Source organism: Hylobates moloch, unplaced genomic scaffold, assembly GCF_009828535.3.
Source record: "Hylobates moloch isolate HMO894 unplaced genomic scaffold, HMol_V3 SCAFFOLD_3, whole genome shotgun sequence".
Taxonomy (NCBI): Eukaryota; Metazoa; Chordata; class Mammalia; order Primates; family Hylobatidae; genus Hylobates; species Hylobates moloch.
In genome coordinates, this window is record NW_026652278.1 from 10933729 (window position 1) to 10952419 (window position 18691).

At 50.4% G+C, this 18691-nt stretch overlaps 1 protein-coding gene across 1 annotated transcript in view; it reads right to left on the reverse strand.

Annotated features, from left to right (window-relative positions):
• HTRA1 (HtrA serine peptidase 1) overlaps positions 1–18691 on the reverse strand; it is a 53190-nt gene that overhangs the window by 8496 nt on the left and 26003 nt on the right. The window contains exons 2-3 of the mRNA XM_032176026.2: positions 17412–17511; positions 16787–16991 (exon numbers count right to left, since the gene is read on the reverse strand). Coding sequence (XP_032031917.2) covers positions 16787–16991; positions 17412–17511 — 305 coding nt within the window. The remainder of the gene's footprint in view (positions 1–16786; positions 16992–17411; positions 17512–18691) is intronic.

Genomic DNA, 18691 nt, shown 5'->3' on the forward strand with positions numbered 1-18691 from the left:
TTGAAGCTATCAGCACAGACTCACTCTGAAACCTTGAGGCCAAGAGACAGAGGAAGACAACATGAATTCAGGGTTTGGGGTGAGACTGCCTGGGGCAGCCCTAGAGAACCAAGCCCCAGGGAAGGATCCCAAGCTACAGGCGATGAAACCTGCCCTGACTCATCATGTGCACGTCCGTCCTGAGGCCTGGAATATTTGGGGTGCTCTGCGGGCAGGAATTGCACTGATTCAGGTGCACACCTATGCTGAGTACAGGGCCACACTGGTCAGTGGCAGGGATGGAGCATGGGGACAGTAAGGCCTCCAGGACCCAAGACAGCAAGACCCAATAGGTGGGCTGTCTCTCCTCTCCTGAAATGGCCCTCCACCAGCCACCTGTGCTCCCTGGTCTGGGCGGGCTAACTGGCCAACTCCAGAAACCCTGATCTCCAGTGTCCCACAAAGGCCAGGCAAAGCCAGGAGTCCCAAAAATTCTGCACAACAAAATGGAACAGAAGCCAGCTCCAGGGTCACCCAGGTGAAGGAGCTGGGGGGAACCACAGAATGGCCTCCCTAGCTCTATCAGGGAAGGCATCGGGGCCCCTTCCCTCTCTGCCTTCCTCGGAGCCGAGCAGACCTCCCGAGTTCCTTCAGCCTTTATTCACTTAGAATGAGCAGCTGCCCTGAACAACATGGACCAGGCCCAGAAAGCAGAGAGCCACCCCAGCCCTCGTGGGAACTGCAACTCCAGAGCCTCACGTTTGTCTATCTCAACAAAGAAAGAGCCAGGGGACCAGTGGGGTGGGACAGGTGGAACCCAGGGGTTACTTGAGCCATCTCCTCCGCCAGGGATGGAGCAGACACTAGCTGATGAGGTGGGGTGACCCCCATGCCCATTTAACAGATGAGGAAACTGAGGCTCCAAGAGTCTGGGTGACTTGAGACAGAGCAGGGATCGAAACCTGGGACTGGGACCAGAAAAACAGACTCTCTCGTCCACTACACAGTGCCACGCCACGCCACAAATATCCCCCAACACACACCAAATAAGGAAGGTGCTGGGTGAGAAAGCTCACAGAGGGAGAAAGGGATATGAAGACAGAGTCCAAGACCTAAAACTGACTATACGACACTGAGAAAGAGGAAGGTCCCTCAGATCACAGATACCAAGAGGACCAGGAGAGCACTGTCCATGGTCAAGAGCACACACCTGGGGCCAGGCTGCGTGATTTAGATCAGGACCTGAGCTTATGACCACTCAGGTCCTCAGTTTTCTCATCTGGAAAATGGGACCAACCTACAGCTACCTCAATGGTCCACTGTAAGAATGAAGCAACTTAAGATCTGAACAGCTCTTTGAATACCCGCTGGCTCCTGTAAGCATCATCTGGGTGTTGGTTTTGCTGTGAGCATCTGGGCCTGTGCAAATCCAACAGCGGGAACCACCAACCACCTTTCCACAGCCAGCCCGTGTCACCCAGCCATGGTAAAGGTCTGCCCTGACAGTGGGTGACCCTTTCCCTGTGGGGCTGCCTGAGGCTGCAGCGTGCAGGGCAGCTGCGGGGAGGTGCAAGCCTACAGCATCCCTACTCAGCCCCACACTCACTTCCCACACTCCTCAAGCTCATCAGCATCCAGGAGCACACCAGCGAGCTCAGCGCAGCCTGTTTACTCTGGGCCTGGGCCAGTAGCCCCTGCCAGGCATGACTTCAGCACTCATGGCGTGCAGGCGGGGCAGGAGGCAGGGCTGGGATGTGTACTAGGCCACGCCGGTGGAGGTCCACCAGGGACACTGCTATCACTTCAGGCCCTGGACTGGCTGGAAGACCAGGCCTTTGAGGCCTTCGGGGCTGGGCTTGGGACAGGTAAAGGGATGGGGTGGCACAGGTTGCTGAAGCAGGGTGGCCTGGCTGCTCAAGGAGACAGACAGGACGGAGGAGGTCAAACTCAACTCAGGAAGGGGGCCCAGCAGGCGTCTGCTTCACCACACATTGAAAACCCATCAGAAAGTTATGAGGCAGGGCTTGCTGTGGGGATCCTAATTCACATCTAACTCATCCCCTATCCTTACCACCCATCGGCGCCTCCTAGAAAGGGAGGCAGGCCCAGGGTCTGTGTCTCAGGAGACCTCAGAAGGCAGAGAGACTGAAAGGCAACTCTCCTTCCAGCTCTTCTTTTCCACCGTCTGAGCTCAGGCCCAGAGGATGCAGCAAGGAGACAAACAGTTTTGCAGAAGCTGTTGAGGCTGAGGCGGGGGAGCCCCCGGGCAGAGATGGAGGCTGCAGGCTGCTTGCCCATGGGCGCTGCTCCCCTTGCTCCCAGAGAGGGCCAGGCCTCCAGGGGATGCTGCCTGCTGCCGAAAATGGGGCCCAGAGCACCCCGTGGGCAAGCCTGGCTCAGTCACACTTGGGTGACCACATGGGCTTCGACAAGATGGACACCCGTGATGTGAACCCAGGCAGTCTCCCCAGAAACCAGTCCTCACCTGAACACAGACGAGGAAATGTGGCTACGTAAGTGGCCATTTAGGCAAAGGCTGCACCAATGGGCACGACCAGTGATCATCTCGTTTACATTTTTATCCACTCAGACATTTCCTAGCTCATGAAGGGCAACCCTAAGACAGAAAAAAGCAAGCAGACACATGCGGCGGAGTGGGGAGCGGTCTCATATTGTAAACCCTGGATTTCTGTGAAAGGAATAAGCCTTTGCCTGGCAGGTGACAAAGTACTCTCATGGCACCCTTAGGAGTTGAGCTATATTTCCCCCCCATTTTAAAGATGTGGATACTGAGGCTCACAGATGGGGGCACTTCTCACAGGCGATGGGCAACCTGGCTAAACAAAAGAACAGGCTTCCCAGCTCTCAGACCCACATGCCCAGTACATGTTCACCCAGAATTCCAATCATAGGCAGAAATCTTTGCAAGGGAATGATGTGTTGCAGAGATGTTGACCAGGCCAGATTTATGGCTCTCCATGAGGTCAAACTGCCTTTTGGGGGTCACGGCCCCAGCTCCCCACAGGAGCCACTGGCTGCAGGAGCATCGGGCCCCTCAGCTCATTCCAAAGCCAGGTGGGGCCCATTCTCAGCCGTGAGCCTCACCTCGAGTCTGTCTGCTCAGCAGCTATACCTCTGCTGGCCAAATTCCTACTCGGTAATTGAGCATTTAATTCCATAGCTGTCTAGACATCAGCTCCACGGGGGAATGTGGAAGAGATGCAGCACAGATAAGGCTGGAAGCGCATAGCCACAGGCGCCGTGAAGCCCCGCGGGGCCCATGCATTCTGAGTCCAAGGCATCTGCACTGCTGTCCCCAGGCTGGTTCCCGCGCCACTCACAGCAAAGCACCTCTGAGTCTCCCTTTAAAGCAGCACCAGCCACAGGCCGTCTTGAAGGTGGCAGCTCCTCTCCTTGGCCACTTCACCATCTCCCTGGAGCCCCACAGTGAGCCTAGAAGTAAACGGGGCAAACATCTGTCCTCCACTGACAGATGAAAAGGCCAAGGGGAAGAGGAGAAGAAAGAGGGCACGCAAGTCCCACTCCTCATGCCAGATCCTCACACTGCTGGGCGGAAAAGAAAATGCAAGCGAAGTGTGGGCATGACAGCAGTGAGGGGGCAGAAACAACCCATGGCTGCTCTCACAGAGCCCAGGCGGAGACCTCAGGTCCCCCAAATGAGCTTGTAGCTCAAGTTTGGCACAAGACTTTTGGGGACGACAGTCTTTCTGCAGTGAGCCCAGCACAGGCCAGTTCTCACAATCTCAGGAGCAGGGAACCTGGGAGGCCAGAAGAAGAGAGGGGGCATCTAGAAGAAAAACGTCCACTGGCCCCCAGCCTGCAGGGACTCACAATGCTAAATAGTGTCCTCTTAACAGAGCCAGAAGCCTCTCAACAGAGGGACTTTAGGAAGACACGAATCCTCTAATGTCCTAGGCAGCCACCCAGGTAGATGTAGAAACAGCTCCCGTGAGGGTGTCAGAGTCCTGGCCATGAGCTCCAGGTCTCCCCACCGTATCTATGTAAATTACAAAGTCCTAGCCATTGGCAGGATGCTGGCCAGGTAGTGGGAGTAACGCTAACACCTCGGAAGAGGCTGCTCACAGCGTGATTAAAGATGGCTCTTACCATTCACGCAGATTACAACCAACAGACAAACAACAAGCAGGCCTGGCAGCATCGTTCACAAAACACTGCCTCCGTGAAAGAGAACTCTCTCAACAACCATTCAGTGAGTGTCTCCTATGTGCTTGGCGCAGGGAACATACGATTAAGAAAATCCGCCCTTGCGCTCTAGGCTTTTGTCTCATGGGCAGAGACACAAACAAGCCACCAGGACACAGAGCAGTAAGAAAACACAAAGTCCACCTCCCTCACCAGGGGCAGCTCAGCCCAGAGTCTTCCATAAGGGCCAAACACAGACCAGCACTAAAAACAGTTTGTGTGTATCAATTAGGGTGTTTTCAACAGCAATTGACAAAAAAAAAAAACAACTCCAAATGGAGTATGTAGAGTAGACATCTGTCCAAGGGCTGGGTGGTGCCAGGGTGATAACTCGAAGGCTCACAGACAGCACCAAGACCAAGGCTCCTTCCTTCCCTCCAACCAATCAACCTCAGCCTGTTCTCACAGCCACAAGACGGCCACCACCATTCCAGACATCACATCCAGACATGACTGTGTCCGTGACCATGCTGTGGAAGCATCTCTTCAGAAGAGCAAAGTCCCAAAAGCGCCCTGGCACCCTCCTCCTCGTAGGTCATCAGCAGTGTCCAATCAGTGACCTCAGCACCCGTTGGATGAGGGAACGTGGCCCCCCTAACTGCATTGGGCCCTGCGGATTTGCCTGAGTCAGGAATGAGGTGGAGTCAGGGGTGGAACTAAAACAAACCCAGGGCTCTGCCAGCAGGGAAGGAAGTTGGAGGGTGAGCAACCATGAGTGTCATCCAAAGCCTGGAGAATATGGTTCATTTTAAGAGAAGATCCTAATACCAGCACTTAACAATGTTTAGAAAAGACTCTATAAGTCCATACTCCTTCATGCATGTTTTTGTTTGTTTGCTTGCTTGTTTGTTTGGCGGGGTGGAGCAGGAGATGTCTGCTAATCTGCTTAAGAGGAAAACAATGGTCACAGCAGTTCCGTGGTGGTGACAGGCAGGTTCAGGTGATGGGAGCAGAGTCTGGGCAAGGCAGGGAAACCACTCCTAGGGCGCATGTCCAGCATCTTCCCAGAGCTTCTCCCGCTCTGCCAGGTATGCAGCCTTCACGACCCACCACCCTGTGGATGGGCAGGATGGCTTCACAGCCGTTCTGCTGATGAGGGGACTGCAGGCCCCACAGCAGGTGGGGGTGGTACCGGGACTGGGACCCTCCCTGACCCCAACCTCCACTCCAGGTGTTCTTCTCACCGGCCCGCTCCCCAGTTCCCAGATGCTCAGGGCACACAGCGGCCAGCAGGGAAACAGCTGCCCTTGTGCCCCGGATCACTCCACAGGGACAGGGGACCAGACTGGGTATAACACAGAGCAGGGCAAAGGGGAAGTTTAGGAAGAATCCAAGCAGGGGCCTACCACAGGAAGGGAGGGGAGGTCGGTGCACGCAGCCTCGGCTTTGGGGGCACTACGTGTGGTGTGAGTTCCATAACTGAACCACAGATGAACCATAAGTGCTGGAACTCCCCCAGGGCAGAAAAGCTGGGCCTGTGCTGAGTGAGGCCCCCAGGCTGACAGCGCACCTCAGGCTCATTCTCCAGGATCAACCAAAGTGGGGCAGAAGCAAAAACTTAGGCAAAACACCTATGTGTATATGCGTACATGCACACACACACACACATACATTACCCATCTGGGCTGGGTCTTGGTCCTATATTAACTCAGTCTACGACCTTGGACCACTTGATTAGCTTCTCTGGGTTGCGGTTTTACCACCTCTAAAATTAGGGAGTTGAGCCCAGTGATCTCCAATGGTCATCTCAGCTCTGACAATTAGCTATTCTTTATGGAAAACCTGGTTGCTTTCCAAAAAATCCATTAGCAGACAATAGTTAAATGGGTACAATCCAAACAGGCAACAGCATCCCTAATAAATCCCTTTTTTCATACAACTCCCCAAAGGAGTCAGATGATCCCCGCAAACTTATACCGCTGCAAGAGGAGGGGGGATTCCTAGAATTCTCCAGATGCTGGCTTGGCCAGTAATCTTTCATAGAGGACTGTGAAAAGAAATGACCCATCAGTATTTCAGCTTTCTTCCATTCAGGGTTCTGCCTAGTAGCACTTGAGTGCTCATTCAATCTGATTCCCTGAAGCTTGGAGAAAAGAAAAATAAAAAAACCAATAACACCAAGACCAAAGAAAAAGTTGGCAACTCTTTTTCAACCTAATAAGCCAAGTCAATTACTTCTTTCTCTCATTTGAAAATTACTAAGCGCTCCTGAGTTACAAAAATATTTTTGTTGCTGAATCTGCAGAATCCACTGCATCATTTCCAGAGGCTGGGACTTCCAGGCTGGTCCTGTGTTGGTTCAAGTTTGCTTCAAAGGCTAACATTGCAGCAACTGGCTGGGACTCAACTGAGTGATTCAATGTGCCTTCTGGAAACAGTTATGCTAACCTTTCATTTTCTTTAAAAAATATGCAGTGGACAAAATAGCACATCCTCCATAACCAGCAAGAAACAGTGCCATAGAACTTGCACACCTCCTAAGGAAAATCGAACCAGGCCGCAGAAGGGTTGTTTAGGGGGGATGTCAGCATCCAGAGACTTGCTTGAGGGACTGAGCCAAGCTGGGTAAGGAGGGAAATGAGCACATGGGCAGGGGAGGAACTGTGAAAAAGGGCGGGTCAGTGGACTGTGGACTCAGATGAACCAAAGATTTGCTGACTTGGGCTACTAAGGGGCAGGACCAGCTATAAAATTAGCAGAGCCCAGTGCAAAATGCAAATATGGGCTCCTTGTTCATAAAGCATACAGAAAGCACTGTTAAAGGTACTAAAAGAGAAAGCTTTTTCCTTTCTTCCGCATGCTGTCTCTCTCGACCTATCACAGTGTTTTTGATTTGCTAGTTATTACTGTGGTTATTTATGGGACAGTGAGCGCAGACACCGGAGGCCTCACGACTTGGCCTTGTGCCCACCAGCCCCTGGACCTCAGATTGCGCCCTGGCTGGGGGTGGGGAAGTCGAGCCAAGCATCTTCCCTAGGGGCTCACTCCTCCAACACATGGATAATGGATGACCCCAAGGACACTGCTGCTTCTGTGTCGGGTGCATTAGGTACCTGGATCAGAGTGGGAGTGGCTTTACCCTGCCCAGTAGCCCACAGAACAACCACGGCATCATCAGCCTGAGCCCTGCACCACCAAGATGTTACGTGGTGCCCAGGCTGGAGCCTAGAACTGCCCTGTGCCTACACCCCTTCCAGGGATGGAGGGTAGCAATGACCCCTGCATAGAGACAGGGAAGGGAAGAAGGTCATGTGGGGCTGGAGGTCTCAGGGGACCAGGGAGTGGGGAGGCAGTAGGAGGAATCCAGCCTGAGCTAAAGCCCCAAGTTCCCTGAGCATGCTCCATTAGCTCATAGGGCTTTATTCACAAAAATACAAATTCAAAGATAAAATTAAAACAGCGAGCTTAGGGCACAGGCCCTGTGAGTAGACGGGTCACATGCCCATGCAGCTGGCTCTTCCAACTTCTCCAGACAGGGAGGCGGTAGACCAGGAATTCTCCAGATGCTGGTTTGGCCAGTAATCTTTCACAGAGGACCGTGTAAAGCAATGACCCATTGATATTTCAGCTTCTGTTCAGGGTTCTGAACAGCTTCAGAACCCTTCCGTTCAGGGTTCCATTCAGCTTCCCTTCAGGGTTCTCAACAGCTTCAGAACCCTTCCTTTCAGGGTTCCACTCAGCTTCTGTTCAGGGTTCCGAACCCTCAGGATGGGAGCAGGTGGACCAGGAGTGAGAAGCTTGGGATTCAGATTAGAGAAGGTGAAGGTTATCAGTGATCACAAAGTCAAGGATGGTTGCAGTGAGCAGAAGAGCCAGGGCAGGAGGGATGTGCCAGACGGGCACTGAGATCACCGACATATACACACTGAGAAGAACGGTGGGACCAAGTCGCCGTCATGTTTCTCCAACTGACATGTGATTACCACTGTCTAGGGAGGGGGGTAGAGAAGATAGGATGGATGGGAGGGCAGCAGGGTAGAAGGGGTTCAGGTGGGAGAGATCAGATAAATGGGGAGATGAAGGGAGAAAAAAGGAAAAAGAGAAGAAGGAGAACAGAGGACAGTGTGCAAAAACAGAGAGAGAGAGAGCACAAATGAAGAAAATGGAACGACTTTCCTCCTCGGTGTTTACGAACACCACCAAAACATTTAGTCTCCTTCACTCTATATCAGATGTTTGCCATTTCCAATATTCCCTTACTCTTTGGTGTTTAAACCACAAAATGTCAACAGTGCTACATGGGGGCCCAACAGCTAATGACTGTATACATTCGTGGCATCCAGAGGAGGAATAATATTGTCTTGGTCAAGTCTAACTTGTGTCTCCTCCATACATCAGCCCCTTTGATCCGTCCCCTTTCATCCACCAACTTCAGAGTGGCTGATGCTGCTACAACAGCATGTGGCCATGGCAGATGCTCCATAAATATTCACAAAATCAATGAATAAGTAAATAAATGAAAGAATGAACCAGCCAGGTCTTAAAACATCCATTAGGATCTTAAAATTAGGTAATAACTGGGGTTAGCCAAGGCCTGGCACTTGGGTCTGGGTAACTGACTGGGTAACTGATGCAGCCTGCTTTTCAGCTGTCTGTAGGCTACAAAGCTCAGGGCTCAGGGAGGCAAAGGGAACAGCTTGTATCTCCCGGCTGTCATGGTGGGCAGGTGCTCAGTCCTACTCTATTTGGTGGGCTCAGAGTCCAGCACACAGCAGCCTCTCAGCATCTGCTGAACTGCACTGAAGGCACTCTGGCTTCTCATTACCCATAACCACATAGAGCTTCTTTGAGCCCCATATGCAGGGAAGTTGCCCAGGATGTAGCATTCTTTTCAGATTTATTTTAAAATGTTTAAAACATGTATAACCTCTTCTATATAAGAATAATTTGATATGGTCAATGACAAAGGGCCTTTTATAATAAGTTAATTCAATATATATTTACGACATAAAATGGGAACACAGGGAAGGCCAGTGGTTTCTGTGAGCTGCCTGGTAGATAAAGCAAAGAGGGAAATATCATGAGTCACATGTTCCCATTATCAGATTCTGGTGCTTTGTTTAACCAAAGGAACTGTTAATTCACATGTTTATTAGGATAATTAGTCCTCAATTCACCAGAAGGTCTTATTTCTCTCTTGCCACAGAAAGAGATCTGGATGGCTTTAGGAAACCAGCTATGGAACTGCATCAATGCTGCTATGATTGAGAGGTGATTGTATCATTGTGAATCTTTGTGCTTTCGGACTCTTGGGAGACTGACTACTTAAGACATTGGAGCTTTCCAGAGTGTGAGTAGGAACCCCAAAGAACCAGAACCAACAAGAAATGAGACAACACACAGAGAAACTAGCTAACCAGAAACTTGTTCTGGAGGGTTCTAATAAACTCACGAGGAAATGACAGTTTGCAATTAGTCCAAGATCCAGGTTCTGCAGGCTGAGCAGAAGTGGGAAGTTAAGCAACTCCATCTGCAACTCTTGTCACCCAACTTGTTTCCTTGGCTGGCTCTCACTGTCCTTTCCATCTCAGCTTAGATGTCACCCCCTCAGATAAGATTCCCTGCCTACACTATCTACTGTCTTTGCAGCCCGATACCTTCTACCCCTTCACTTGTTTGCTTCATGCACTGTACTTATCGCCATATTTACTTTACTTCACCTGTTTCCCACACTAGATCTTAAGCCCCATGGCTTTGCCCACTGTTGCTGCATCCTCAGCACCTAATAAGTATTTGGCCAAAACAGATGTTCAACACACTTTTATAAAATCAGGGAATTAACAAGGAATCACTGAAAGAATGAACAAACTAGACCTTGAAAGATCCATTAGGATCTCAAAATTGGATAATTGCCAAATAGCTTGGAATTCTGACAAACTCCTTTCTAGCAATGTCACAGAGAAATGGACAAAAATAAGGCCTCCCTCTGCTTCTTGTGGCAAGACCAAAGCTTCATCTCTGCAAAAAAAGCACAATCTCTGGCAAAAGAAAGGGCAAACAAAATCAGCTTCTCTTCCTGCTCCCCTCGGCCACCTAGTGCTTCTCTTCACTGGGTCCTTATGAGCATTCCTGCCTCCAGCCACTTTCAGCTCCTCTAGGACAAGGTATTAACTGCCTACCACTGGGGTTGGCAAATTTTTCCTGTAAAGGGCCAGGAAGCAAATATTTTTGGCTTCATGGGCCATGTGGTCTTCATCCCAACTATTTAACTCTGCTGGTGCAGAGTGAAAGCAGCCATACACTCTACCTAAATAAGTGAGCATGACTGTGTCCCAATAAAACTTTATTTACAACAACAGATAGAGCTTTGGACTACTGGCTGTAGTTGGCCAACCCTGGACTCTAATACTCTGTCACACACTTGATAAACTGTCAAATGGAAGCAATTTGCATTCCTCTCTCAATGAAGAGGACAGGAGACATTCCTAAACAAATCCAGTCCCAACAACTTGGGAACTGCCTTGTCAGAACCATAAATAATAGTCTTAACCCAATTCCCTGAAAAGAGAGTGCCAGAGTGAAAAAAGTCATTACCATATTAAGAGAAAAATATAGCCAAAGAATTTCCTTGACAATCAACTAAGTTCTTGAATCCGGGCCAGAGAACACACAGGGGATCCAGTTCGGAGAGTTTGGGGAACTGAAACGTTTCCCATGCCAGAAGGAGCTGCAATCAAGAGCTTAGGAGCCACGTCCCCACCCGCCTCTGGACAAAGCCTGGCACTAAATAAAAGCCAGCTTCTACTTCTCTGTCTGGCTTCACATTCCCTCATGAAATATTGATTCCTGTCCCCCTAAAAATGGTAAAAATCAATACGGTAATAGAAGCCTCATAACGTCAACACCGTCTGTGGCATCATTAGCAAATGCAATGGTAGCCCTCAGAGTTCTCGGAGAAAAAGAAGAGACCACAAAATGCGCAGTACAGAAGGAGTGGGGGGAAAGAATCCAAAATGGAAAAACACAGAAACAAGAGGGGAGCTGGGGCAGTGCGATGTGCATTCCAGGCTCCCAGGCGCTTCCTTCATGAGGATGAGTGACAGATGACTCCAGGAGAGGGCAGCGGGTGAGCCCAGGCCCTGCGTTCTCTGATTCGCTTTTGGACGAGCTCAGGCCACTGACTCAGCATGTCTGACCGTCAGGTTGCCTGAGGAGAACCGGCATGAGTCACAGCAAGCACCACCCCACTCCACTCCCGGGCCACTGCCACGTCCCGGGGGGCTGCCTGAACCCCCTCACTCAGCTGAGTCAGGGAAGATTCGCCGTGTGCAGGGCCAAGTTCTGGTGGCCTGGAGAAGAGTGGCCTGCTCAGCAGCTCCTGGGACATGTAAAAGGCCCCAGGCCCCTCACCCGCAGTGACCCCCCTCTGAACTTGATGAGGATCAGGGGTGTCGGCCTTCCTTCTCGCTGCACCAGCCAGCTCAGCAGTTAAGAGGACCCTCTGCAGACACAGTGGCCCCAGCGCCCAGAGGGCTCCCTCTCTGGACACTTCAAACAGGTCTGTGGGCGCCATCTGGCCCGAAGGTGGCCGGGGGGCTGGGGGGGTGGCGCAGGCCTACAGGGGACGGAGGAAAACCACCTCACAAGCCTCAACAAGGCCGTTTTCAAATATTTACCTGGTTATTGGCGTCAGGGAAAAGCACCCACAGGAAAGCTCACTGTTTCACCAGCACTTTCCGTTACCAAAGACCACAGACCTGCCGTAGCCCTGACAGGACCACACGTCCATCAAACTCCAGGCAGGCAAAGCGGCGAGGCAGGGGCGTCTGCAGCCAGCCTGCTGCAGGGTCATTTCCTCATTGAATATAGGAAGGGAGCTCGATGCGGGAGCCCCGGGTGCCTTCCCCTCAATTCCATCCATGTGGCAGATGCCCTTGCTTCCTCCGGGGCAGACAGCTGTGAACGTCCTACTTGGAACAAGGTTGCCAAGCACCTCCTACCTGAGGGCCAACCAGCCGGATGTGCCCCCAACCCTGCAGTCCAGCTGCAGAGATGAACTTCATTTGGCAAACGAGTGAGGCGACCCTAAATTGTGATAAATAGACAAGGAGGGAAAAACCAAGAGTGCAATGCAGTTGTCCCTGGGGTGATGTGTCCCCAAAATGAGGCAGTGGGGTTGAGGGGACTGGGGCATGAGGAGCTACCTCACACAGCGGGGTGGGGAGAGATGTCTAAGGCAGAATTTAATCAGAGGCCTGAAGGACGGGAAGGTTGGCTGCATGAGGAGCTGGAGAGGGGCGCTCCTGGGAGGGGAACAGCCAAGGCCCCAGGGGACAGCCCTGGCCTGTGGGAAGCAACCAAGGAAGGGGTGTCTGAGCAGAGCAGGTGGGGGTGGAGAAAGGAGGGAGGAGAGGAAGGGGAGGAGGGTCAGAGAGAGGGAGGGGTGCCCAATCAGGTGGGGCCCTCAAGGTCCTGGTAAGGAGTTCAGATCTCTCTCAGAACAGCAGGAAATCTGCAAAGGCTGTATATAAAATGGGAAGGACATGATTCCAAAAATGCTTTTCTCCAAGTTTCTTAATCAGCACAGCTGGACAAATAGCTGTAGCTAAAGTAACTTTCCCTCCTACCTTCTTCAATACATCCCATTACCTCTGCCTTGTACTCCAGCCTGAAGAAACCAAACTGCTCTCTTTTTACTTTTCTCTCTCCCTGTCCCCACCCCTGCCCCCAAACTGCTCAGAAAAAAAATCCCACAGGGACAAAATGCCACCATTGGATGAAAGCTTGACATATGCTGCACACAGCCAGTGGCTCATGTTAAACACATTTGGAAAGAGTTTGTAACTGAAGCTGAACTAGTTTGCCCTCAAAGCTGCTTTCTATTAACATGTTTACACGCACACTGTCCCGACTTTCTGCAGCTGGGATTCCCTCCCCAGGCAGGCTGGCCCCAGTCGTGGGTCCCAAGGAAAGGGGAGTTTCAGATTTGGGCAGAAGCATAGAAACGGATGCCCGGCCGGGGCTACGGGTGGACACCTTCTCCCCTCCTGCTTGGAGGGAGACAGCAGGGCAGGCAAGAGGGGGCTGGTGCGTGAGTGTCTCCCAAAAGCTCTTCCGGGTCCCAAGACTCAGCAGGAAAAGTGAGCGCACACGTGTCTGCTCAGCAGTGAGAAGCAGAAAAGAAGTCATTTGGTCACAAGCCCAGAAACATCTCTGGCAACTTCAAGCCACTGGAGATGTGAGGGGAGCTCCAAGAATGGGAGGAAAAGCAGATATTAAACTGGACTCAGAAAGTGCAAGAACTCAGGCAGTGCTGGGGGCTCAAGAGCAGGGGCTACAGCAGCTTCACCATGTTGGTCTCTGTGGGTGGCATCCAGCTTCACTTTGCGATTCCAAGGGGAGCCTCTGCTTGCCCTAACTTGGTCATGTGTCCACTCCTTGGCCACAGAGGGTAGGACACCATGACCGATGGTCCTACCTACGCTGTCCAGTGACGGAGATGTGAAATGCTGGCTGCTGCTGCCAGAAAAAGGGGTAGGTGGGTGGCAAGTGGACAATGGTAATTTTTATTTCACTGAAAGTCTCAAGAATATCACGTTTACAGCCACGCAGTGGCTCACACCTGTAATCCCAGCAATTTGGGAGGCTGAGGCAGGTGGATCACCTGAGGTCAGGAGTTTGAGACCAGCCTGGGCAACATGGCAAAAACCCCGTCTCTACTAAAAATACAAAAATTAGCCAGGCATGGTGGTGCACGCCTGTAGTCCCAGCCACCCGGGAGGCTGAGGCAGGAGAATCACTTGAGCCCTGGAGGTGGAGGTTGCAGTGAGCGGAGATGGCGCCACTGCACTCCAGCCTGGGCAACAGTAAAACTCTGTCTCAAAAAATAAAAATAAAATTAAATAAACATGTTTATGAAGGACAATGGAGGCCCCTCCAAGTGAAATCAGGATGCCAGGGGAGGAGCTGGGCCCAGATGATAAGCCACCAAGTTAGTCACTGGGCCCACGGATGCAGCGGGCAGTCCCACCAGCTTCACTGGGTTACTCTTAAGTGGCTTCGGGGGAGGCTGGGCCACAGTCTCATAGGACAAGGAGCCGTGTAGGTGATTTTCATTCCTCAAGCACAGTTTCTGCTGGTTCTGTTCTGCTTTCTCTGTTTTCCTGATCTCTTTCATCCTTTTTGTTATCCCTAAGATGACACAAAGCAAGGCCAGCCAGAGCCTCCCTCGAAATAACCCATCATCAAAACAAGGGAACAAAAGAGAAAGAGCTGGAAGAGATGCTGTTACTCTCCCTACTTTCAACTACTATCAGCAAAAAAAAGCAGTTTAGTCAGTGGAAACCAGTCTTTTGTGTGGGTGTCTGCAATTTAATATCCTTTCATTTCCAATTCCATTTTGAAAAGCCACATCAGTTCAATTTTAAATTTGAAGCACCCTTTCTTGGGGGGCTTGAAACACATGTCAAACAGCATGCTGCTGGCTGAAGAGCTAAACTCCCAGGACAGCAGGAGTCAGGTCAGACACACTCTGCAAAGCTCATCTATTGAGATCGTTCACATCTTGCCAGGACATGCCAGGGATGGCACGAGGAGACAGTCTCCACCTTGGCTCAGAATCGGAAAAGAATATCCCCCGGCCAGAAGCAGCTGCACAGTATGTGCCCACGCATTCCAAACACGAAGTTACTCAGTGGGGGCGGCGTCCAGGCCAGAGCCTCGCCTGCACACAGCCCATGCCCTGCTGCTGGCTGCCTCCCAAGGGCTCCATGAGGCTGAACAGGCTCCACGCGTGGCCACAGGCTGTGCTATTCTGACTGGCTCCTTCCGGTGAGACTACCACATCCTGGATACCTTTCTAGCAGCCTGTTCCTAAACCAGATGCACCCGCCTTCTCATGGGCTGTTTAAGGTCAAGTTGTCCCATCACACCACGGGGCCGGCCTCTATCCCTCCAGCAACAGCCATGGGCTTGAACACACTGGGAGCAGCAGCCTGGCTGCCTTAGGAGGGCAGGGTCATGAGGTGTTTGCTGTGTGGCCTCACACAGGTTACTAGACTTCTCTGAGCCCCTGCTTCTTCTTCTCTAAAATGGGGATAACACAGCGATTATGCAGATTAGGTGAAAAAAAATGAAGGCAGAGGCTGGCCCAATAATCCTGTGACCAAGAAACACACTTTGAAAGATTAGTTGTCGCTAGAAATTCCACACTGACCTAATAGAAATAACACACAACTGCAGCCTCACTCAAAGCCAGTTACACACACCGGGCACAGAGCCTCTATCTACCCGGAGCCTCTTCGGCTGTGCCTGGCCACCCAGCCATAGAGAAGCTACAGGAACATCAGGGAAGGAGGGTTGTAAATGTGTTAGCTGGTGGTTTTCTGAAGACTGGCCGTAAAGGAGCCTGAGCTGGGCAGCAACTTGATGCTATAAAAAGATGGAGAAGGAGACCCGGAATCCTACCACCCAAACAGCACACGCAGAGCTGTTTCCAGAAGGAGGTGTAACCAGCGTGCCATCAAACAGCACAAACAGCCAGATTAATTCCACACTTGTCTGGAATTACTCATCCCACACCCAGGTAAAGGGAGGCAAGCAGAGGGCTGGACAAGAGACCCCACCTGGCTCAGCCTCTGGTCTTTTCCTTGGCCAGAGGCAGGATTCCAGCTTCCTCTGATTGCTCCCTCCATCTGAAGTCTAGAAAATTGTAAGGATGTGAAGAAACTGGAAACCACGCTTTCACTGAACATGCCACACAGCAAACAAAACCTCTCCCATCGACGTGTCGAGTGGGGTTTTTTGATGAGTCAGTAAGAAATGGATATTGTCCCAGACATGAAGACTTTGCTAAGCAAATCAACAGAGCAAAAATGATTGCAAAGAGAATATTTAAATAGAAAGCATTTTCAAATACAGCATTTCCCAAATTGATTTTGGTATGTCTCAGTTCTGCCCGTCCCCCCCCAAAAAAAGTTGTATACTCAAATGATTATAATTTGGGCAAATAGTTCAGTCAACACCCTTTTGTAGGCAAGCCACGTGCACACTAGCATACTAAAAGCTCTACGAAGGTCTGGAAAGAAGAAATCCATTAGCTCTGTTTTAATTCAAGGTTTCCAAGACCTTTAAAGTATGAAACATTCTTTTGAAACACATCTCATAACCCCACAAAACCCCAATTTGGGAGAGCTGGTTTGTTTTCAAAGTAACTGTTGACAAGTTAAGGATGGCTCAGCCTAAAACCCAGTAATTTCTATGTTCATTGTGAATGCATGACGTATCTGTGGAGGAGAAATAAAATCTGGAGCAAGAGTTGCCACAGGATTAGGAATGGGAAGGAGACTCAATTTTCACTACTTACCTACTAATTTCTTTATAAATCTGTTGCTTTCTTTGACAAACATTTAAAACATTATTTTAAAAACTTTTATCTGGCTCCTTACAGAAGTTTTCCTGAGCCCCTTCCTCTCCCACACCCCCAGGCCATACGCAGCATCTCCTCAAGGCCCTCCTGTGACTGGTTCAGACTGGCTTCGGTGCCCTCCCCGAGAATCAGCTGCAATCAGAGAGCTCTGGTGCCTCTGCCAAGGGTGTTCCAGGGCATCTGAGAACTCACCTCTGCAGGCGAGAACACACTTACCTGGTGGTCAATTTTGATTAGTGCGATGTCTGCTTTCTCATCCACATCCTTGATTTTGGCTTCATAGGTAGCACCGTTCTTCAGCTCAACTTTGACCCGGTGCTTGTTGGTCACCACGTGGGCATTTGTCACGATCAGTCCATCTTCCGACACAATAAACCCAGACCCACTAGCCACCGGCACCTCTCGTTTAGAAAATGGAAGCCTAAATCCAAAGGAGTACACACTTAAGCCCGTAGCACCTTAAAATGAATGCTTCAACACATTGATTAATGGGTTGTGCAACAGCCACACACACCTAGCCATCGCTCCTTTATATATCGGGCTTAGCATTTAAAAACTAAACATCCTGCCAATTTTTTGCATGCATCAAAAAATTCCACTTACAAAATATTCTTAGGGAATCTCTTCAGAGCCCGAGGTTCTTTAAACATTTATAAGGGTCAAGAATGTAGATTTATATAGCCAAATAGGGAAAATGTTCTAAGGAAGACACACTTATCTTAAAGTAGGAAGATATTCAGTGACACTTTGACACTTTAATGTATCTCAAAAATAGCTCTCATGTTTTGCTAGTGGCGGTGAAAGCTTTGGAGGTTATAGGAAATAGGAAGGCTCTCTTTACTTGCGAAACAATTCGATATGAACCACGGCAGGAGCGATCTTCTCCACCACGTCCGCGATAAAGTTATATTTATGGCGCAAACTGTTGGGATCTTCCTGCCCTGAGAACAAAAGCAAAGAATAGATACTTAATGACACTCTGCTATGGTCACCTAGAGAAAGACATGGGTTAGAGGAAGCCAAGATGCATGCCCAGCCTTTGGAATTCTGAAGGCGGAGTGAGCACAATTCCCCCCCGGGCTCAGCTGCAAATGTCCATCCACCTCCCAAGGGAGTGCCCACCTAGGTAAGGCAGTAATATCCACTAATGATAACCTCTTTGCTCAGGTTCTCTCCTCTCAATAGACTCACCACAAAAACATTGAACAGAGGCACCAGCAAATGCTTCAACCTCACACTAGCCTTTCCAAGAAGCTGACGGCCCAAGTTTTTTTTTTTTTCAATTTATTTTTAGATGGAGTCACACTCTGTCGCCCAGGCTGGAGTGTAAAGGCGCAATCTTGGCTCATTGCAACCTCCACCTCTCGGGTTCAAGCGATTCTTCTGCCTCAGCCTACTGAGTAACTGGGATTACAGGCACCCACCACCATGCCCGACTAATTTTTGTATTTTTACTAGAGACAGGGTTTCACCATGTTGGCCAGGCTGGTCTCAAACCCCTGACCTCAGGTGATCCACCTGCCTTGGCCTCCCAAAGTGCTAGGATTACAGGTGTGAGCCACTGCACCCAGCCAAGGGTCCCTTTTTGATGTGGTGTCACCCTCTGCCTGTGTCCCTTCCCTGAGTCCCCACCATTACAAAGAAGCAACCCTCCTGAGAAACACCGCAGGAGAGAAGGAGCGCCGGGGCTTTTTCTAGGAGAGGCCCACCAGACGGGTAGATCTGAGATTATTACGAAGAAACACGTATATCTTTCCCACTGACTCCTCAAGGCAAGCTGAGGCCATCATCTGTCCCCAAAGCAGTTTCCACCATGCCTTAACCACACATTCCAACCCTGCCCAGGACATCTCAGACAAAAGGCATAAGAGGTGCCTTAAGTCTGTGGGTGAGAAAAAGAGAAAAATCAAATGACCATCATGCTTTATACCTACAGTCATGCACCACATAACATTTCAGCCAGCCGCAGACCATAACACCATTGTTTTTACTGTACCTTTTCTATGTTTGAATACACAAATACTCACCATTGTTACAACTGCCTACAGTATTCAGTACAGTAACCTACTGTACAGGCATGCATCCTAGAAACAACAGGCTCTGCCATCTGGCCTAGGTGTG